This window comes from Melanostigma gelatinosum, assembly GCF_949748355.1.
Source record: "Melanostigma gelatinosum genome assembly, chromosome: 11".
Classification (NCBI taxonomy): domain Eukaryota; kingdom Metazoa; phylum Chordata; class Actinopteri; order Perciformes; family Zoarcidae; genus Melanostigma; species Melanostigma gelatinosum.
In genome coordinates, this window is record NC_136644.1 from 16376033 (window position 1) to 16400130 (window position 24098).

Consider the following 24098-nt stretch of genomic DNA (forward strand, 5'->3'; position numbering starts at 1 on the left):
TGTTTGATCCTGACCTTACTGTTACATGTCCTTGGTGCATGCAGAGCGCAGCAAATGCCTTTTTGGGGGGATTGCATGCTCCAGTCCATTTTAATGTGCCTTTTTATTCTCAGCACACCATCACTACGCCCCGCAGCAGGGGCTCAGAGCAACCATTTTGATAATGAGAATGATTGAATTAATGCTGCTGAAGTTGACACTTAATGGATTACGGTGGTCAGAATTGTTAAAACACATGAGGCAGATCTGTGTAAAGACATTTTAAACCTCTTTATTTGTCACACTCCCGGGGAATAGCTTTTAAAGTCTAACCTTGCTAATCTTTAGCAAAGCCTAACTTGACGTCTGACACATATAAACAAGAAGCATTACCGGCAGTTCAATCATAAGGTAGTGGATGTAATACGTAAAGAGTCCCTGGATTGATTCCAAATTGTCAATGGCACACCGATGTAGCAAAGTTGTCAATTTGAAATGATTGTGGTTTTCTTGAGTTGATAATGACAGTTTATTGCAGCAAAATATTTGTAAATTATACATTATTTCAATCTGGAATACGCTGCCTACCCTGCTGCCCCCACGACTCAGAAGAAGAGAATGGATGGCTGTTTTGATTTTGTAGAAACCATTTGATTAAGCAGAGCTCACTTAAGCATGTTAGCACGATATGTCTCTTCATTATATATAAGTTAATTACACACAGTGACTGGAATTGTTTTTATTTTCAAATTGCTTCCAGTTTGTATAGACTTGCTGTGTATAAAAAGTAAAAAACAACTAAATACAAATAGTTGAGCAAATCTGCGCTCTTTTGTTGTTCCAGTATTTTTATGACTATGACCTTTTCTTTCAACAAAGATGCTTCAGTGGCCACCTCTATTTCTGTTTCACTCAGCAGCTATACCACCCTCTACTTACCTGTGTTGAAAAATTGTTCAGTTTCATAACCTCTATTGCAGCAGTTCTTAGAGGCAGAATAACTTCAGACCTGCATGCTTGCCGTTGTTGACATACAGTCATGGTCAAATCTGCAATCTGTTTGAATTTAATCTGTGTTTCTTGTAGCTTGCCTTTGTATTTTTCTTTTCAAATGTTATTGAACATCGTGTCAGGAGGATTCTTTGCTTCATGTGCTGTACGTGTGACCTACTGTGTGTGTTTATATGCATTTTGTAGCACCTATTTTCTAAGTAGTCTCACAGTTCAGTTGGCCATTTTGGCTCTATAAGGCAACCTTACAGTTTGCAAAGCAAAATGAACAGTGAAGAAGAAAAAGTCCTTTTTTAACCACACCTATTTTACTCTCTAATGATTTAATGTGAATTATTATCTTTTGTCATTAATATACTTGCTGAGAAACTGGGGCCGATTGAAATTGGAAACGCATTAACGAAAAGCAATATTGCTGTCACAAAACATTAGCTTCAGTGATGTGAAAATGTGAATTGTAAATGTATTTCGTTCAAAAGGTTATTAGGTTCAAATAACAAATAAAACGTATTGGGTTTTTCAAAATAATCAGGAGAACCTGCTTGTACATGGAGGACCATTCTATCCAAAGCAGCCAAGAGGAACCATAATGGCATATTGACTGAAATGCAGCCTTATATTGCAATGTTGACATTCACCATACATTTACTGTATATTCCACATCATTTAGTCTTAAAATAATGTCTACTGAGTGGCAACAACACCAAAACAAATCTGAATTTATACGTTGGATTTAACAGGGATTGATTCTCTAAGCATTTCATTTATACAGGTCTACCCAATGAGCTCTTCTTGTTTTTTTTTAAACCTATTTCACAGTGATATTTAAACATCGACATATATATACAACCATCACCTCCAACATTGTACAAAATGTATATATATATATATATATATATTAGGGGTGTAACGGTTCACAAAATTCACGGTGCGGTACGATACAGTGGAGCCACGGTTCGGTACGTTTCGGTACAGTAGAAAACTATAAATGCCAGAGAAATGTACTTGATTTTAAAATATATTTATTCATTACAACTAACATCATGAAGTTATTCTTTGACTTTGAACAATGATGGAACTATACCTGAGTGACCCATATTCTGGGGTGTCTTCTTAGCAACACATAAGCACAAAAAACAAAAACTGCTCCTTAATGTCATGTAGTATTGTTACTTACATCTTGCTTACATCTTGTATTGTTACTTACATCTTGCAAAAGAGATTTTTAATCTCAATGGGACTACCTGGTTAAATAAAGTTTTTTTTTTTTTTATTCAAACGTATTCGGTTCGTCATGCGTACCGAACCGTGAGCCTCGTACCGAATGGTTCAATACGAATACGCGTACCGTTACACCCCTAATATATACACACACACACACACACATGAATTACATTGTGAGCATATTCCCAGAAAATCTCATCATAGTTTACACACTTTATTTCATTTATTTCACTTTATTTCATTGTGTAAGTCATTGTGATGGAAATACAGTTGCATACAATGAAAAGACAATTACCTCAAACTTGTGCTATAGCTGTATGCTAGTTACTTTCTTTTAAATGTTGTGTGAAGCACTAACAGCAATGATTTGGTCAAGCCCTAACATCCATATAACATGCAGAGAAGCGTGGGGGGGGGGGGTTAATACACGTGTATAGACTTGTAGTGTTGTGCTGCATGGCTGGCAGAGGGGGATGCCAGTGTCACTCCAGTCTCCCAACAAAAGGTCTTTGTGCTCGTCCTCTTTTCACTCTTGACTACGACGGCTGTCGCAAGTTAGACATTAAAGCGCCATCGGTGTAACTCTGGTTCTGCAGGCTCCCTGGTCAATGCATTGCAAACACCCCATTATACTCTGCTATAGCCCGTGTAATCTCACAGCAATCACTCTCAAATTGTCTGAAAACTGTTTGTGGTCTCTTATTGAGCTAATACTTATTTACAGTTGAACATAAGGATATTTCAAAAAACCTGTTCTTATGTCAGAAAGAAATGAAATGCACAAAAGTATGTATTTTAACAAGTGTTTTTTTTTTCTCTGTCTCTCTTTTGGTTTTCTTATTGGATCCATTGGTCTCCTGTCCTGCATTTGATATGACAGGTAAGTCCATCTTTTCTATTTCTTTTCAATCCTTTGGGCAGGATAAGCTTGTATGCGCTGACCGTCACAGTACGAATGTTTACCAAAATTGTATCTTAAGTACTTGCTGCACCAGGGATGCCTTTAGCTCAATGGTTTTATAAACAGTGAACACGTTCTCTTTGCTCAGCTGACAGTTAGCGAATGGGGCAATTTCATTTATGCAGCCAATCTCACTGGCTACTGGAGATATGCCAATCTGCCCTCGCAGATAGGGAAGAGAGAGGGAGCAAGGAGAGCGGGTAGATTAGCATTTATTCATCCTGACACTGATCAGATAAATGGGAAATGATAAATGCTGTCTTTTTTTCACTTCGCTTAACCTGTGTCGACTTTTTATTCAAACAGGAGCTTCTTCAGTCTAGTCTGTGCCGTGCCTTTGAAACGCTTAATCAAAGTGTTGTCTTGGATTCAGTTTTATTTGAGGGGATCTGACTATGAATAATGAAACATGATGCAGTTGTCCTGATGACTCATTTATCATACGCGGTGAATAAGTTGAGCGGATGTCTGTGTGCTGGGTAAAGGAGTAGACGCTCACCAACTTTGTTTTGAAATCCGTCTCGAGTATGCATATTGTGTTCATTTTCCTTTTTGTTAAAGTTATTTTAAAAAGCTTTTGGTGACCGCATCTTGCACAGTGAATCTAAATGTCCATTAAGTGCTGCTTAATTGCTATGTTGCTAATCTTTGTATTGTTATAGATCTAATACAGATGCACTGAATATTCATCTATATTAGAACAAGATGGAGCACACCGTGCATTGAATCTAATTAAGTACTTTTTCTTTAACATTGTAACGTGTTTGACCAGCCTTGTAAATTTAATCTTACAATCATATTTAACTTCCAGATGGATGTAGTTTGATACTCTATTTATTTGAATGTGTGTGCTTTCTCTCTCTGAACACACTCATTTACAGTTTCTTTCCCATGCTTTCACCAAACTTTTCCATCACCACTCTTGTGCTGGTCAGCGCTGCAGAACATATTTCCTCAAGCATATATAAATAAGTACGGCTTCATTGTTTAAATTATTTATGGTTTTTGTACAGAATACTTCCATATGCCGGTCCACATTCAAATGCAGGAATGGCAGCCATGCATTTTATTGATCACTATTTCCTTGTGTGGGTGCTGGAGCATAGTTTGTGTCTTTAGGCGCCTCATTTCTAGGACGATTGACACATGAGGAACAGAACTGGATTGGAAGACATATATCAAAATATGCAGGACCTACAAAATCTGAGGTGTAGAAAAATGTGTAAATGTATATAAAGATTGTAGCCAAAATGATCTTTCGTTTTACATCCCATCAATTGCATCAGGGTCTATCTGTAAAGGTATGAATAACAGTAATACATTAATAGAAAATCCTAAATGCAGTCGTGGATAAAGCTTTGTAGTTCAGCCACCATAATACTCTGAACATTAGGCGCTGACCCACATCTGCTATTATACGGCTAACATGGCGCCTCAGCTGCAGGCCCAGCTGTTGCATGTATTATCTCACTGACTATCCCTGATGTGAAATGCAAGACAAAACATCATGGCCTAATCCGACCGAGCAATGGCAAGAACGTTATCTACAAAATACACTCTAATAAAATAATAATGAGTATTAATAATAATAATAATTATTATTGTTATTGTTATAATAATGGCCACCAGTTTTCTGTTCCTCTCTCCCCATACTGACTGACTGTAATGAATATTCAGCTGCCAACCTTGCTCCAATTCTCCAACCAGTTTCACCGTCCTCATCAGCCACCACTGCTCTACCTACAGTGCCATATGTAGATATAAATAATGACTCCTCAGTGATTATTATTAATGCAGTGTTGCTTGAGTATGGTGCATGTAAATGAAGCAGTGGGTGGAGAGGTCTATAGGTTGTCTGCAGAGTTAGCTTGAGTCATTAATTGATTTGTCTGTATTAAAGCTATTATTTGTTCAATTTTCACAAGGTCTGGAAGTAAACCACAAGTTATTCTAACAGCACAATATTTTGTTCAAAAGGAGATCTCTCTCTCTTGAGGCTAACAACAGGATTCTGTTCATGGCTGTCATTGAATTCAGTGCATTCATATTTTAAATTGTTTCACATTCATAATGACAACAGCAGCAGTATTTGGAAGGAGGAAGAAGGCAATGTACAGCAAGAGAGAAAATGGTGTGTCAGAGGTTTTGGATTCAAAGACAATGTTGATGATGATTAGAATATCGATCCTGATAACCCACCTGTTATAAAAGAAGCAGTGGAAAGCCACCCACTCATTGTCATTAGTCATCACCGGTTCCTTTCAGCCTACTGCAGTACATGCTGCCACCCATGATTTAGCTCTCCATCCAGTTATGAGGGGGTGGCAAGCGTTTATTATGCAGCACAGTCCTCGTCCCAATGAGATGGCAGAATGTTGCCCGATCGATACCCCTCACAGGAAGCCAGGTTAATTCATTTTTTTCAGGATTTGTTTGCGTCTCTGAGGGCCCCCCCTCGCTGCTGGTTGTGATGCAAGCTATTTCCCAGAGATCTGCAGAGTGATGTTTTGTCACTGCCGCACACATGCACCACTGCACAAAGGCAGAGGTACAGTATGTGCAGGCACACAGGCATAACAATGCTGACACCATTTTTGTTTATTGTATTCCACTGTTGTTTTTATGTTGATGATAGTGAGGTTACAATGTGTTTATTTGGATCTCAGCTGGCACCTACCTGTACAGTTTGAGTCTGCAGGGTGTTGCTGTTTGACCTTTATATCTGACCGTCGCCTCATGTACAGAATGCTCTGCCTTTTGCCCCCCCCCCCCCCCCCCCCCGAATAGAATCTTTGAGTCAGTAACTCTACTTTTATAAACGTCTTTCGTTTGTGACTTCTCATCTCGGCATTGCACTCATAACACTGTCGTCCCAGACGCCACGGTTTCCAGATCTGTTGGGCTTATTTACAACCAAACGCACACAAACGTAACTGCATGTGCACAGATACACCACATGCTCAGTTTTGCACACATAAGCTTCAGGCCAATAGTGTCAGACCTGTTGGTATGTGCATTGTACATAAAAGCCCTGTACATCCTCTGGCTGGCAGACAGCTGCGGCTCTGAAAAGTACAGAACAAATGTAACGCTTGCTTGCCCAACTGCTCTTAAAAGAGGCAGAATCTCACACTTCTTCTGACTGAACAGAGATCTGATTAGTGTAAGACACTAAATCCATTCTGGATTTACATATCAATAAAACACATCATCCTCATCCATCAGTTTACATTTTGAAAACGTGAAGGCGAGACTAATATATGTATTTGTTGTCACTATGATCATTTTGGTCACCACTCATCTTTATTGATTTTTACTGAGCATCATCAATCAAGGTATTTATAATGGATGCTGTCTGCCAGCGCATATCTCCCCAGAGGGAATTATCACCCCAAGCTCAGGTCAAGCAGAGATTTGATCTATTGTCAGGTAGATGAATGGATGTTTTTCTCTACAGCTACTGTGTTTTATGGGCACAGACAAGAGAGAGGGAGAAAGAAGGACGGTAAAGGTGAATAGAGATAGAGATAAGTCTGAAGTAGTCTAACGTCAACCCTTAGGACTCAAAGCTTTTAAAATATTCGGAGCTATTCTCCATCACCTTTTACCCTGGTTGCTTGTTCAAGAAAGGATTGAAATGAAATCAATGGCGGTGCCAGTGCTGGCCTCTCTGCCAGGCATCATCCAATATTCATACAAATGAAGCTTCTCAATCTCCAATGGTACTCATATGGTACCCAGCAGTTTTGTTAAAGGGCCTGTAACGGACTCTATGGGGGTGAAAATTGCAGACAGGACGTAAATATAATAAAATACCTACCATACTCACTACAGTCAATTGCATTCACATGATATGACAGGTTATGATTAACAGCTATGTTGAGTCTTAAAGTAGGATGCCCTTGGTATCATGAATACTAAATGGAACATAAATCCCACCTGGCAACTTTAAGCTATCATCCCGCCCTAAAATAACTCCTCTTAAAAAAACACACACAGTGTTTTGTTATTTTAGCACTGCATGCATTGCGTGCAGACTATTCATTTCGTTGTTTCCCAGAGATAATCAACTTGTTAACAGCCAAAAAAACATGAAAGTAAATTGTGGGTATATGGCTCACACTGCACCTTTATTTAGAATCCTACATAGGCCAATGCCTCAGACATTGCTTGGATGGTAATTGCTGAAAAAGGGTCCCTTTACTGTCACGGACCACTGAGGGCAGTTTCTGACAAACGCATCATTCAGCGCAATTTGGCATGGATGTGTGTGAAGACAAACTACTTGAACATAATTGTGAGCAGAAATACATACAAATATATAGACGTTAAAGTTTTGAAAACTGATTGATGAATTCCATGTTGGATGTTTTTAAAGAAATGTTGTGGTATTTTTTTTAAGAGTACGTTTTATGTCCCCCAATGGACTAAGAAAATTGTTTTAATTTAGTGCACTCAAGTGCAAAACACTGAATTCCCAGCATATCATTCATATTAATAAGGATGATTAGTCTGAGATGGGATTTTACCTGAGAGAAATCCTACGAGCTGTGGAAGGAAAGGAAAGTAATTTGTATATCCTGTGCCTCGCTTTGTAGGTCCCTTCAGGATTTGACAATCTGTGATTACAATAATTAAATCAATTACTTTTTAGAGCTTGCAATTCTGTCCAATGCCAGCGATATTTCCACAAAATACTCTAAACATGCTGGCCCGTTTTAACAATTACTGCCTTTTTAGACAGACAATATTTCATTTATTATTTTTATATAAATATAATGAATCCTCAACCCCAGCAAAAGAAAAGTAAAAAAAAAATGTCAGACACCTTGTTGCCTCAGGGACATTTGCACTTCTTCTACCACGCTGTATCATCCACACGTTCCACCATTTTAGAACTCACCAAACGATCTCTAACCCAACCAATTCTTACCTGTTCTGACCCTTTGTTGCATGTTGTGCAAAGAACACCAGAACACCAACTAAACGTACAATGATGCTGATAACTTTGAAAATAACTTTTTACTCTTCAACGGAACTAATTGTGGAATGATTGTCAGTGATTTCTTCAACATTTTTATTCCTGCTGACTTACAAGTTGTAAACATTATCTTAATTTATCGCAAAATAACACAAAAATTATGCAGATTGATGCATTGAATCTTTTTCAGAAAAGCCGCTGCAAATTCAGTATACTGATGTTTCCTTAGCTGTGGAGGTTTGCAGAGAATGGTGCACAATAGGTAAAATGCAGCCACAGTATGATAAAATGCACACTAGAGAGCAGTCTGTTCCCTCTTTCCGCAGTAGTTGTGATCCTCCGTCTCCCTCTCACCTCCCCCCTTCTCACACAACATACTGTTCATGTCAAAGAACCCAGGAAACACAACATCTGTCAGTGCACACATTTACACAATGAACACCAGAGGAAGAAGGATATATATACAGCTCAGAATGACCTTGTATTCAACAAACATTTTACATCACATGAAAACACAGTGAAAAACATTGTATGTGCAAATCTTCTTTTAAGCTGCTGGATAATTTCTTTCAATGATTGTGATACAATTGGAAATTGTATTTTGATTTCAGTTTGCATGGTTTTGATGATTGTTGCCTTCAGTGTGCTTGATTCAGTGAAAGGAGGCATCGCTCCTCTGTGAAATCCAAAGAGTGAGAGGCAATAAGAGAAGCATAGCTTTAGATCTTTGACACTCTGATTTCTTTACTTGGATGGTGCACAGATAGTGATGTAATAATATGGAAATAGGCTTGCCAATTGAAATGTGATAGAACAGTTGAATCTATTCTCAGATAGGCAATGTGAAGGGGGAAATCAACTACACTGATAGCGGGCCAACACATCGAATGATAAAACAACAAATGTGAGAGTTAAAACAGAGAAGAGATCTAAAAGACCATGGATTTTACATTGGAGATGAGATGCAGATATCCCTCTGCCCCCCTTTTTTCGGTATTTCATTTTTTTTGGTTGGATACACTGCAGAGACATATCTCTCCTGTCCATTAGCGTAAAGACTGCGTCTATTGTCATCCATCCTTTCTGACAGGCTTCTCACATACAAATGACTTTACTGTGAATAGCAATTCATTTATTTCAACATTTTTTTGTAGTTTACAAAAGAAATAGATTATCTTTTATAACTTTTTATCAACACTTGCAGTTCTTTTTTTAACATATTTTACACAGACTTTTATTTTACATTTTTAACCCAACTTAAACATTTTTTTATATATTTTAAATGCTTGTCAAATATTGTGTTTACCATAATACAAATGGTCGTTTTTTAAATTTTTTCATCTTTTGTGTGTCCCCAGTTTCTTTTCAAACAATAATTAAATGTCCTGAAGTAGAAAGACACATTAAAGCTCAAATATCCACCCATGAGAGAAAAGCCTCAGTGCCCACAATGTATTCCTCTCTGGTTTACTGTAGAACATCAACAGGTCCAAGAGTCATGGCCATTATGCCCGGTGGCCTCAAATATGCAGTAGCCAGCAGTAAATCCACTGCCAAATAGTCAGCCGCATAAAGCACACTCCTCCACATCACAGTGAGATGCTGTGTAAAAAGAGTCAGTAAAGATCCATTCATTCCTCCTGTCCCACAGTATCCCCCTCCCAAATGTATCCAAAAAGGGATTTACTGTATTTCCAGATAATCACAGGTAAAGACGTATTCACAACGCATGGTCACACCTCACATTCCCGAGATGGTTGCTGTTGGCAAGTGCAAGAGCCATATTCATTGATGATTACCAGAGCTCCCTCAATGTGGTTCGGTTTATAGTCAACATAGTACTCCGGTGTAGAAATGGCAGCCATCTGCTGCATGCTTTGCTTTTGCTTCTGCTTACGGCGCTGGCTGCTGAAGCACTGCCCCAGTTGTCTTATTCCTGCTGGAAAGCACTTCCATGCCACATACAGCATGAGCACAATGATGAGGATGGAAAAGATGACTGCCATGGTGCCAGTCACCATCTTGTGGATCTGCATGGTGCTCTCCAGGTCATCATGGCCCACTGTGACGGTGAAAGAACTGGTGACCACTTCGCTACCCTCACCCTCATAAGGGTTAGGGGTAAATGGGCCAAGGAAAACAGAACCACCCTGGGCCAGATCCCTTGTAGAGGCGTACAGGCCTGCTGTAGTTACCTCCATTGGAGGATCCTCACAGAGCTGAAACGCATATACAGCATCCAACACGTCCTCTCCCTGTGCGGTGTCGGGGCTTGAACACAGCAGGGAATTGTCACGCTGGCCTCGGAAGGCACTAAGCCAAGAGGCCAAAGCACACACGTTACGACTGCACTCCCAGTCATTCCCTGCCAGGGTAATGCTGTCCAGAGATGACCAAGAATCCAGGATGCGCTGGTCCACAGAGGTCAATCGATTGGAATCTAGCATCAGCACCTTGAGGTTGGGTGCGCTCTCAAAAACATGTGGTTCCATGTACTCTATTTCATTGGCTGAGAGGTCAATCTTCTCTAAAAAATGCCATGTCCAGTCCAGTGTATTGACAACAACAGTAGCACGATTGTTGTGCATGTACAGTGTACGTAAGGAGATGAGGCGAGGGAAGTGGGCCAGGTTGACTTTAACCAGTTCGTTGTGCTCAAGATGCAACTCAGTCAACTTGAAGAGGCCAGCGAAGGAGTTTCTCGCTAGGCTCTGCAGTTGGTTGTATCCCAAGTCCAGAAACTGCATGCTCCGGCAGTCTTGAAAAATCCGCACTGGCACAAATTTTAAAACATTGTAGCGCAAATGCAAATTGGTGAGCTTTCTAAGGCCGTGGAACAGGTCGGGCTCTAGTGCTTGCAGCCTGTTGTATGAGAGGTCCAGGATACGCAGGTTTGGGAGGGGCCTAAAGGTGCCATTTGGCAGACTGTCAATCCGGTTGCTGCTGAGGTCTAACTCCTTCACCCGTCTCAGCCTGTCAAATGCACCCTCCTCCACAATGTCAATGTTGTTGTGATCTAGATAGAGCCAGGTGAGCTGTGACAGACCAACCAGTTGGCCTTCACGCAGCTCGGTCAAGTTGTTCTCTCTCATGGACAGGCCCATGGCGCTGCTCAGATTGCGGGGAATGTCTGTGAGGTTGAGCCCCTCGCAGTACAGCAGCTTGCTGTCGCAGCGGCACAGCCTTGGACAAACCCCGTCTACCAAGGGAACCGTTCTTAGAAAAATCCCCAGTAAACACAGTAGCAACCCAGGGGGCTTCTTCAGTGGCCACTTTAAGTACAGTCCAATTAGAAGGAAATCCATCAGCATAAATATCCAGAGATGTCTCTGAGAAAATGTCCATTGAACCACTCTGGATATTGTTTTTGCAGCGATCACATTATATTTAATCAATCTAATCTGTTTGGTTACAATTTTGTATTCTAGCTATAGACAGAGATATTATACTTCTTTTACTTTGTCAACCGAGAGAATCTTTGTCGGAAAATGCAAAAGCATAGAGGGCAAGTCTCCTTGCTTATGTCAGATATCAAGCAGTGGGTGGAGAGTCGAGGGGATGGAAAAAATAAAATTGTCCTCATTGATCGATCTTATTTGAAAAGATTCCTACTCACCCCTATCCAAAAGCTGACAATCTCCATTCAGCGTCTCGCTTTGTGCCCCGACACTAATTATGTGCGAATCTAAAAAAGACCCCACTGTGGTACAAATTCTTTCCACCCCCCCCCCACCCCCCTCCCTTCTCTCTTTTCAGTGGACACCAGATCCTTGGCAGGCTTACAATGTCTTAGTTCTCTTCAAGTGAAAGAGCCAGAAAGAAAAGGAATCCAAGTAGCTTTCAGCTAGATGGTAGGAAGTGCAAGTTCCCCTGTCTGCATACATGAGCTCTGTCTCTTTTGCTGCTCCGCAGTCCTCTGCTGCAATGATCAGAGCGAAGAAGAGTCCACAGAAAGAAAAAAAAAAGACCAAGGAAAAATCTTTTTAAATATCTGTCTCGCTCTTTTCTCCTCCCCTTCCTGCTTAAGTTTCAGCAGATCTGTCAACACATATTAACGTCCATCTCTAGAAGCAATCACTGCCTTGTAAGGTTTAAATCCATTCAAGCGGGTGATCATGCTTTCAGTGACGGATGCAGGAAAAAAAAAAAAAAGAGGATTTAAAGAGGTGAACCATGTTCACTGTTGTCTTTTGTAACAGTATTCCTTGTCATCTCAGTGGCTCATCTTGGTTTCGAAGCCACTTGCATCCCCCGTGGCTTGCAGTTATCGTTCACTCCCTTGCTCTCCCGGTGCTTTCTCAGCTGGCTGGAAGAGGCTGCTGAAGGCTGCTGAAGGCTGGTGCTAGCAGGCAGGCAGGGACGGTAAATGTGGTAAGCAAAGGAGTACACAATCCCTTGCAGCAGAGCAGTACACTGACAGCGCATGCAGAAGCACCTTCTGTTCACTGAGTGTCGTAAGCCACTCACAATTCAGAGTGCTCGCTCTCTTTCCCTCACCCTCTTGCTCTCTTTCCCTTGATCGCTCACTAGCTTTCTCATGCTGTTCCCCTCCTCTTCCTCTCTCTCCCCTCTTCCCTTCTCGCTTTTCTCTTGCAATGTTTTTCTCTGTGCCTGAGACATTTACATATCTCTCTCTCTCTCTCTCTCTCTCCCCCTCCTTCTCTCTCCCTCCCTCCTTCACTGACTGTAATGAATTGGGCCATATAACGTCTGCCTCCTTCGACGTTGCTATGAGAATGCAGTTTTCTGATTTCAGAGTTGCAAAAAACATTCACCCAATGAACAAAAGGCTGTCATGTGTTCGTTCCACCAATAACATAGAGAATAATTTGCATATATATTAAAAATCAGATGATTGCACATATAGAAAAGTAAAAAAAGAAGAAATAATATAATCAGGAATCACCATATTCTCCCGCATGATCCGAATACCATATCCACACAAAATATATTCATTTCAGTAATGTTGATACAATTTACATGTACTTGATTTACAATTTACAATTTACATGTACATCATTTTATAACTTTGGAATTAAAATATGACTTTGTGTAATAATAAGTCAATCTATGTCTGTAAATTGTTGGCTAGAATATAGTGAGTCATGACTCGAGGATGACGTTCTTCATTTTATCAAACTGTCCTGTAGCCTGGCATTGAATGCCATTGTCAATTATGGCTAATATCCATTCTGAATACAGATGTAATTGCTTGCCACATAATATTAGCATGAAGCGATAACATAAATATTCTTCTCTCAAGGTCCGCTCTCGCCTTGCTTTGCTTTTTTATGGAATCACCCCTATCCTTGTCATCGTTTTCCCATTAATTTGCAAGAACAATGAGCTGTGACAGCACCTTACATTCCTCATGTCAAATTTCGTACCATCTGACCTTCTTTTCCTCACTGATGCATTTTTACTGACAGATGTCATAACTTTGACATCAGGCCTCCTTGTTCATTTGGGTTTTTTTTGTGTTTTTTAACAGATTTTACAATTATCCAAACTCAGTCTGAACAAAATGTGTACAAAGACACTCAAAGATGCTTTACACAACTGGTGTAACACAATAACCTGATGCATCATTCCCTCTACTTCATAACTGGGGTTTTGTAAAACTCAGGTTGCACTGGGGCTAAACCAAGTGAAGGCAAAAGCCCAGGGTTTGTGTCATGTTTTAACAGATGTTTATCGCGCACAGCTTGTCTGCTTGTGTTTACTGTAAAGTGGTGTTTTTGTTGGACCTGGTAGTATGCCGTTACCATTCACTGTAGAATAACTGTTTAACTGAGAAAGGGCTTTCCAACAATTCTAATTTATTTTACTGTACAACCACATCTTGTCTAAGCGCCGCTCTTCAGTCATATGTGTATGTAAGAGTCAAATATATCAAGTACTAAATCAGGAGTTAGCCTCAAAATGCTGGGTACAAGATTAGACGGTATTTCATCAGACACAAATAATCCCCACCCAGTGGTATAACCCATTACTGCAACATCACCACAGGCCTTTCTGACTGTTACACTACCAATATTTAAACTGTTTATCGCACTTAGCTTCATTGAAAAAAAAGAACAAATAGATGCTAATATCCGGTGTATTTATATATATATATATATATAAATATATATATAAATATATAATATATATATATATATAAATATATATATATATATATATATATTTATATATATATATATTTATAAATACATATATTCTGTTGTTGACTATTATAATCGCTGAAAACATGTGCAGATATCTTGTTGGATTGCATGAGCAACTAATTCTGAGCGGATTCACACATGCTAAAGTATTGCCCAATGCTTTCTTATGCAGCACATCAGAAATCTTTTCATGTTTCCAAAGGTATTTGGACCCCATTATAATCATTTGAATTTGCCAAAGAACCCTTTACTTTGTTCTCACCCTTTCTGGCACTCAACAGCTTTATGCTACATTCACCACTCGGGACTTCACAATACTTACAACAAAAAATGTTCAACGTTTACTTGACAGTAAAATAACTAACAGCCATTGCACTTATAGCCACTTTGTGGAAACCAAATGTATTCCAACGTATAAGTGGTTGATACACTGTTAATTAATTTCCATTTGTATGCCTCCATTGCTCAGGAACACCTTGAGGGAATTGTTTTGAAATTGGCACACATGTCCACTTGCATTAAAGGTTCTGAACTGACGAGAGTTAACTCAAGAATTGAAATGCTAATTATTACAATTTCACACACATGTTTAATAGGCGAACAATATTGTGTGATGGCCTTTTGGACAGACGGTAACCCCTTACATTACTTGTTGGTGGAGGAATACAACCGTGAGGTTCTGTTTCTAAGATAAATCATTTGAAGTTCATGGACAAGTCAAACCTTTAATATGTATACACGCTTGGATGGACATGAACTGTTTTTATTTAACAAGTGAATTTTACCTGAAACGGTACTGTCTCCAGATCTGATCCAATATTTGAATTCCACCATAAATCAGAATCAGCTTTATTGGCCATGTATGCGTGCACATACATGGGATTTCACTCCGGTTACACATTGCTCTCACCGTACATACATACATAGAATATTCAATCAACAAGAGAAATATAAAAACAAGGACATTAAAGACAACAAAGTAGAACAGAGAAACTAAGCATAAACATTTTACATTTAAGTTCTATGTACAATATAAATATATATCGAAGAATATATATGAGCATAAAGAACATAAAGAACAATGACAATGGACAATGGATTTGGGATATTAGTGCAGAAAGGTGGTAATAGTGCAAATGAAGACGCAATATGTCTGATTAATTGTTCATCAGAGTGACAGCCAGTGGAAAGAAGCTGTTCCTGTGTCTGGTGGTTCAACAATGAAGTAACAATGAAGTATAAACAATGAAGTCTTCAGTGAATGTATGAAAGTGACAAAGATATATTTAGCACCAAAGAAAAAGAAAGAACACTTGTCCTTCACATGATCTGGACATCAGTTGGAATCCTCACTGCTTCCCCTTTGCTATATTCCCTCTTAGCTGTAATGGATGACTACACCATCAGCTAATGACTTGACACAGCGAACAGGAGATGAGAGTATCCAGACCATCAGTTTTAAGACTTTCAGAGCTTTGGCTCTCTGCTTTGACGTTAAGGTCAGCACAAGTGTGAGTGAAAGTGTGTGTCGGTGTATGTGTGGGTGAAACACACATGCCTACTGATCCACTCACATGAACACAGTCATATAAACAGATTCAGCAATATTTCCGATCGTTGGCTGATAAGGATATGGATTTATTTTTTATTGAGTTACCTTTGAGTAACCTTCATTATTTTTCCTGTTAGCATAAATCATCAGCTTTCAGTTCAGGGTTTATGTTTGAAGGGAACTCATCATTTTTCATATCAAACTAATAATAAACCAAGTTGTCAACAAAATAGTCCAGTATATTTGTTACCTTCAGCAAGAAGCTGTGGCTTTGTGTGTGAAATGGAGGGAACGCTTGTTTCCTTATTATATGTATATATATATATATATATATATATATACACACATATTTGGAGCCCGAGCACCGATGAAGGAGGACCTATTGTCCTTCCAATGATTATTATTCTCTTATGTATTTGAGTGCAACAAAATAAGTGCTTGGGCTACTGTTCAACTCTTGAAATTTGGCACACAAGTCAAAAATATCACCTAGCTGTATGAAATTGGGTAGATATATGTAACATGGTGAGACGTACGTCTTGGAGGTATACTGTGTAAACCCATCAGGAAGTTGGCCATTTCAAATGTTATGTTATTTGACCGTTTCAAGGCACTGTACTTTAACTTTAACGAACACCTCCTTAAGATTCAACCCGGTTTAAAAAAAAGCACCATTTGCAATGAAACAGGAAGTTGTTGTAACTTGGCCATACATTGTCTAATCTTCTACAATTTCCTCATGCTCAATAACACTCCGACACTGAAGACAATCAGACTATTTTAAATGATATTCATAGCATCACCAAGTGGCAACAGGAAATCCTAGGTGGTATAATTTCACATCTCACTCCTCACAGATTCATCAAATCATCTCAAATTTTGTCAGAACAGCCTTAAGACCTTGCTGATGCTTCATTGTCAAGATTGTAAGAATTCGTTGAACGGCAGCAATGTGAAAGTCTGGTGAATTTCAATCCTTCACCATGAACAAATAAATCGATGTAACTCGATTCCACATGGTCAGATGTTTCCCAAAACTCCAGGCCTGTTGGAAACAGTAAGTTATGGTCTCTATACTTCATCAGATCCACTCACAATGCCAGCCCATGAAACTTTTTTTTGCCGCGACAACACATTTTTCTCGATGAAAAATGAAGACGTTCTTCTAAAAATGCTCCAAAGGTATCCAAACTTTCTTATCTGATATGGTTGTGGTTCTTGGCATAGTGCCCCCTTCCAAAATGTTGACAAAGCAGCCCTTGCAGTCAATTGAGCCAAATTTCGTAGGCACATGTATCACATGTAGACTTAACAAACTCCTCAATGGTATTTATTAATTGGATCGTTTCAAATTGGGTCTGTATAATCTAAAGACCTTTGTGATCGAAAGCTTTACGTTGCATGCAATAGCGTAGCCGTGGTGTGACGGACATTTTACTTGATTCCCTATTAAACAACAAGCTGATGTAACTCCACTGGACTTGGTCAAATCTAGACAAAACTTGACATTCTTGTTTCCAGTTATGGCCTGAGGATGTCTACAAGCCAATTCAGAGTTATAGTGCCACCTACTGGCAAAAGGAAATCAGCATAATGTGACAAACCGCATCCGATTTACATGATGTTTGCGCGTGTTCTCTAGTGCCCATAGTGGAAATAAGTGGTGGAATATTTGCACTACATAAAGCGTCACACACAAAATAAATGTCGAGCTCGCGGGCACTCGGACTAATCACATGACTCTGAATAACTTTTTTTAATTTAAGAGTATTTCAAATGTGACATTATGACTAATTGTGTCTATTGACAATAAGGAAAGCATGAAGCTTTTAATCTGTGCGTTATTCAGCAGATAATTATTATATTTTGCTATCCAGCGAAGCTTTTAAGCCCTTAGTGTGTTGACACAACTAAAAACAAGAACATGGTCCCTCACTGGCTTTACATCTGACCACTCCTTTTATTGTTTTAGGGGGACAAAAAAACATTGCTCAGCACACTCAACATGTTGATCTACATCTGACTGACTTTCAGAAGACAAACAGTCATGGATCAGTTCAGTTTGTGACAATGTTGGTCTGGATGTGCTGGTTTTGTTGCATGCGTAATCAAACATGTGGAATTGAAAGAGATTTGTTTTGATTGTCTTGGAAAGGTTTTATGATACAATGGTTAGAGGTTGTGTTGTAATGTCAGCATCCTGAATTGATTTGAGGGATCAAAAGTGACTAGCATTATCAGCATCTGTGACGACAGGTCCATTTATTGACTACAGGTCCATAAAATCATTGATTGAGATCAGAGAACGCCTGACTGTGTGAGTCCAAAAAAAGGAAGGCAGATGATGACTAATTGGCCCGCTGCAGAGATAATGTTGATGGGCAGCTGAGAAAGGAATCTGGTGGGGGTCGGTGCAGACACTTATGCCATAGAGTGGCTGTTAGTGGTGTGGTGAGGAAACAGCAAGAGATGATTCTGCATCTGCAATTGAGTGTGCCCTCCAGCAGATGGAGGTTTCTCTCAGTTTAAAAGGGTCACAAGTGGACAGAGAGTTAACATTGCACTTATTCATTTCAGTTTTAGTGCTTATTTTCTATCTTCTTTGGTACTTTAGATGACATAATCCCATTATGTAATCAGCATTTTAGGATGAATTTAGTAGTGGAGGAAATGTACTCAAAGATCATTTTAGATAGCCATGGGCATTTTGAATTATTACCATAATAGTCTTATTTCAGATATATATCATATAGTAAATCAAAAATGTGAAGACAGTAACCCAGTAAAGGTTAGTGTTCATCCTAGGTTTCCTTCACGGTAGACACAAGAGATCTCCATCTTCCTATGAATTTAAAAGAGGGTTATACTCCAGTAACTGCAACTACGGTAAACCAAACCAGAAAACATACCATCATAATGTTGACTGAAGCATGTGACAGGGGGAACATGACTATCACTATGGGTTACAACTCATCGAAGCATGTATAATGTGATACAAAGTTTGCTTCGGTAATCACAGTCGACTGCTCAAACAGAAAAGTCAAGTGTATCCTCATTTTTGAGGCTTTACAGGTGGGTGAACGTTTGGCTTGATGTATGAATGGAGGATTTATAGAGCAAGATGGGTGGTAAGCCTGGCAAAGCTCTGATACTTTTTCCATGGTAATGTGAACATTAGGATGTGCATGCATACTGTATTTATCAAGAGAGAAGAAAAAAACAAAGAATGTGTCTGAAAAGGCCAAAATGGGTGAAGTAAAGAAAGTCTGTATTATTGTTGGTATGAAATAAACAGTGTGCCAATAAATATGGGGGTGGCTTTTGGAAGCAGCATGTTCTTAAATTGCTTCTCGTTTTATTTTTCTCTCCCACTACAAACAATAATGCGCTGCACTGTGTAAATTGGGCAGCCATCATAAAACAGTTTTCAACTTTCTTTATTGAACACAATCTGGCCACAAAATGTGTTTAACTTTAACTAAACATGTGTGCGTTTTTTTTTACCCTCCGCTTTATATGTGATGCCATCCTTGATATCCAAGACCCCTTCAGCTGTTTTCGCCTCTTCACCTTCTTTGATGCTGGATTTGTTTTCTTTTAGTTTGAATTGCAAAGCCTTTGGTGTTTGTTGGATGAAAGACATTACCACTTCAGAAAATTCCCCAAAACCATGGTGACTGGGCCTTGGCTTAAAGTTTGACAATCACAGTGTCCATATTGCTACTGCATACTGTTGAGCTGTCCTCTGCTTTCTGTATTTCAAGTGGCTGACAGTTTCTAAACCACACAGGCATTTACACTATATATTTGTAGAATTAAATAGTACATAACAGTTTTTACAAAAACAATCAGAAATGATTTTGTTCTTATTATTTCATAAAACTCACATATGACTTGATAACTCTTCTTTACACCCAATGGTATTCAGTATTAATCAATACTGTATTGCCCTGTTTCAGTGATCATGTGTCCACTGAAGCCTTTTGCTCGTATTCTATGCATCTTAGTTCAAGGTTTGATACATTGCTTGTGCCTTCAGTAATGCTCCCTTCCATACCCCAGATGTACTAAGCTGCTTGGTGCACTTGTGGCCTCCCTGTTGTCCTTCTTTTCATTGACTTGGTGTTTTGCCCACAGAACTGCTCCTGACTCCTCTTTATTTGTTGCACTGTTCTCTGCAAACTCTACGCACTACGCATGCAAACATTCCAGGTGGATTGCTACATCTGAGATGCTGAAACCTCCAAGTGTGGCACTGGCCATCAGCCCCATTGTAATGTTTGGTTTGAGAGTGACTGAGCCTCTGAACCCTGTCTCCCCTAGGCTACAGAGACATTGTTTGCTATTTGAGGGATTGACGAGCATGTGTTCCTGATAAAGTATTTACCGAGTCAACATTTGGATAGGAGCAGAACATATCACAGCTTAACTTGAAGAACAAAAAAGCAAGAAAAAGTGATGGCGGAAAAGGGAAAAGATAGAAAAGTGTTAAGCAAGCATGTAGATGTAAACAACAGATATGTGCTGCAGAAATGACTGATAAATAAATGACAGGATCAGTAAATATCTATAGCGATAAATGAGTGGGGCAAATTAAATACTCTACTTGTTCGTAAGACGTACAAAGCACTTTGTCAAGAAGACAAAGACATGTAAACAAATTGCCCAAAATACATATATGTATGTGTCATATACATGTGCATAGATAAGATGTATAAGAAATGATGGCACTTTTGAAAGGCCTGAGTTTGAGTAACTTATGAATGTAATTATATTGCTGATCATAATAATTAGCATTAGAAATAAAACTGTCAATAACATTTGGTTGATATAAAGCAAAAACTAATTTGAGAGGAAAGTTTAGATACACAGATGAGAGTTGTGCCTGCACAACACAGTTTAAGAATGTTAAGCTAATATCAGCAGTTTATTAGAATTTAGAAAGTCAGCTAGAAATCTAGCTTTGAGCATATTTGCCCTGTATAACATAAATTCATCAGCATAACTACAATGACATATGCCATATCGATCAACATTACAGAGCAAAGCTTAACGTCGTGAAACACTTGGCCCTCCGTCTCAGAAACAACCACAGATAGTGGCGCAGCGGCAGGTCCCTCATCATCCCTTCATAATGTCACCGGGGACGTGAGACAAGGTGAGCTCAAAGTGGCCACTAACAGTTATTACAAGCAATCTTTAGACATTGAGGTGTCGCAGACCTCACAGTTAAGACAGTTCAACTGTGGAGCGATATTTAGCCCCTTTCCCTAAGCTAGCATGACATGTTTAGAATTAATAGATGCATTGCAATCTTAAGTTGTATTTGATATCTTATGCTTTCATTTTTCTCTTTTAAATGGTAAAATGTTAGAAATAGACTTAAACTAGATATTTTCAATCACTGCAAGATTGATCATCTTATTATAAGCATACTTAACACTTTTCAAGCTTTCCGAAGTTTTGATAATTTGTCGTGTAAACGTTTTCTTATCAACCTAAAGCTTTTGAGAGCACTTCTTGGAAAACAGTTTTTTAATAATTATAATAGGCTACAGTATGTTGAGAAAAGTTTGAAATTTGTTGAAATTTCAAACAGTGCAGACTTAAGAACACATCACATAATTTATTATATATTACTTCTTTGTGTATGTAATGTATATTATGTGTATATGAACAGGTCAATAGCTGTACATACAGCTGTTCAAATATTTGTAAAACTACTTCAAAAGATGCATGATGGATGTGGATCAAGAGGTCAATGGGCCCACAGAGACTGCTGATGTATAGGACCAATACTTATGGGCTCCAAATGAGGGTCAGTGATCGACTCACAAGTTGAAGTTGAGGTAAAGCGCAGAGGAGAAATGGAAGAGCGCACAAGTCCAGAATTAAAATAAAAACAAATCAATCTTTGTATCTTTCCAAAAGAGATGGAAGATGGAAGATAACTTGCATTAGGCTATGATTTATACATGCATTTCTCCTTATTGTCATTGTATTTGCCTTTTTATCTCATCTTGACAATCCTCATTAACATTACTTTACGTTATGGGGTGGCTCCAAAACAAACTCGAACAGTAAATAAGTCAGTTTACTAGAGATGAACACACAACAGCAGAATGCACTACACTGCATGAACTGTCTGAATATTGTGTGTGATTTAAAAATAAAGCCTTTTAATATTTCAAATGTTAATACACAGTGGTGGAAGAAGTACTCAGATCTCTACTTAAATAACGTTTTAGTACTTATAATACTGCTGTGTAAAATACGTATCATTTAAATAGCTTTATACACTGCTGGGTAATTGAATCTATAATAATAGATGAGTTGATTGTATTTTGAGTTACTATTCTGAATATGCAAAGTAACTACTGTTGTTAAGTAAATGTAATTGAGTAGCATTACGTGGAAATACTACAATTAGGCTACTTCAAAATTGTAGTCTACGTAAGCAGAGTATCTGAGTAAATTTAGTAAATTACATTCCATTCCTGTTGATATAAATACACTTAATAACTTTTTGTATAGTTTTTTTCCAACTCTAGTCAATAAAGGTGATAGCAGTTGTGAAGTATATTCTTTTTACTCAATACTAATATAACGGGTTCACGGTTTACAAGGAACCCCTACCGTAACCAGAGCCCCCCCCCCCCCCCCCCCCCCCAACAGAGCAAATCCCAATTAAACTTCTGGATACACCTCTGGTAATTATCAAGAGTTTGTGTGTTGGATAGTTTACTGGAAGAGACTCAACAGTGGATGGGTCTAAATCTCTTCCTGCTATGTCCAAAGTGAGGTGCCTGTTTGTCGTCGGCCTGTGTGTGTGAGAGAGAGAGAAAGAGAGACGTTGCTATGTCACTACAAACAGCAGTTACACTTTGTGTTAGACATGCTTTTATACATAAACAAGATTATAATTCTTCACCCGCCACCATGACTCGTGCGACAACCGGTTTTTCACCCAGATCTGCGGGCTTTGATGTGTGGGGGTTTTCCATATACAGAATATAATTGAATTACATGGTTTAACCTTTTTTCTTAATGTTTCTTTCGTTCGGGCTCTAATGTGTTTGGCTTTAAAGACGACATCAAACAGTGCCTGTGACTCTTCTCTGTCTGCCAATAGAACTTTGTTCTGCTGTCAGATGGCGCAGAAATCCCACTGAGAGCCACCAAGCCCATTTTCAAAACCCAGCTCTCTGGAGCAGCATGCCCCCACTTTTGATGGCCCTGACTACCCTGGCACGTTGCCTCATCCAGAGCCAAACAAGCCTCTACATCCTTCATGTGTCCACTAGTCTCTCTCATGTTGGGATGAAGCAGAGCAAAACACAGCGAACAGAGTCTCTGATACAAAAGGCTGAAACACTTGTAAATTTGTACTGAAAATACTTTAGCATTCATCCCTTGTGCCCCTAGTGCAAGGTGAGGTAAGAACCCTAGCTTAGAGTTTGGAATAAAACACTATTAGAGAGCAGTACAAAGGACAGATGCACCTTGTATTACCCGAAAGGGCTGTTTCACATTTGACGCATTATGTCCGACATCTTGAACCTTGAATTGTAATGAGATTAATCGTGTTACAAGCAAATACAACTTTATTTGTTAGCAATACACATGCAGTAATTATGTCCTATAGACACTGTGTTTTCGCTTTCCTTCAAGCAAAGATTGATTCAGCCAGTCATTTTGCAAACAAGTCTGCATCACTCTGCCAATCAGCCACACATAGCACGTAAAATGACCCTCTGATCAACTGCTGATTTGTATGTAAATATACTCGCCATTGCTCTTTTTGTGACAGACATTCATATTCAGGAATCGCCGTGCAGAAAATGTCCATGCATTTGCCAGCAGCAGTTAATACTGTTTATAATAAGAGGAGTGATGTTTGAAAAATGATGCTAAGAGAAAATGTCTGGCATAAAGGCTGATGCCAAGTACCTCCCTGCTGCTCATCTAGTGGCAGAGCCACAGGTGGTGGCGTACACTGGAGCTCCCTTTCTCTTTTACTCATGTCTCACCTTGGTAGTAATAACTCGTTGCATGATGTTGGAAAACATGATGGTGCTGAAATTCATTACATACACTTCAGGAGGTGACCCAGGTCTGCTAAATATGTCTTTTGACTTTGTAGTGAACCTTACAACCTCCATCATTCCATTAAACTATTACGTAATAAAATACAGGTTGCCTAATTATCTTTGACATATGATA

At 39.0% G+C, this 24098-nt stretch overlaps 2 protein-coding genes across 2 annotated transcripts in view; one reads left to right on the forward strand and one right to left on the reverse strand.

The window, feature by feature from the left end:
* ctnna2 (catenin (cadherin-associated protein), alpha 2) overlaps positions 1-24098 on the forward strand; it is a 270824-nt gene that overhangs the window by 152477 nt on the left and 94249 nt on the right. The gene's annotated exons all lie outside the window — the stretch shown is intronic.
* lrrtm1 (leucine rich repeat transmembrane neuronal 1) lies at positions 8302-11816 on the reverse strand. The gene has a single exon (XM_079278864.1). It carries the CDS (start codon positions 11465-11467, stop codon positions 9890-9892), a length of 1578 nt encoding a protein of 525 aa, XP_079134990.1. The 5' UTR covers positions 11468-11816; the 3' UTR covers positions 8302-9889.

Bases quoted from the DNA above. Each gene is read 5' to 3' on its own strand.
- lrrtm1 (XM_079278864.1), bottom strand. From the start codon at position 11,467: ATGCTGATGGATTTCCTTCTAATTGGACTGTACTTAAAGTGGCCACTG.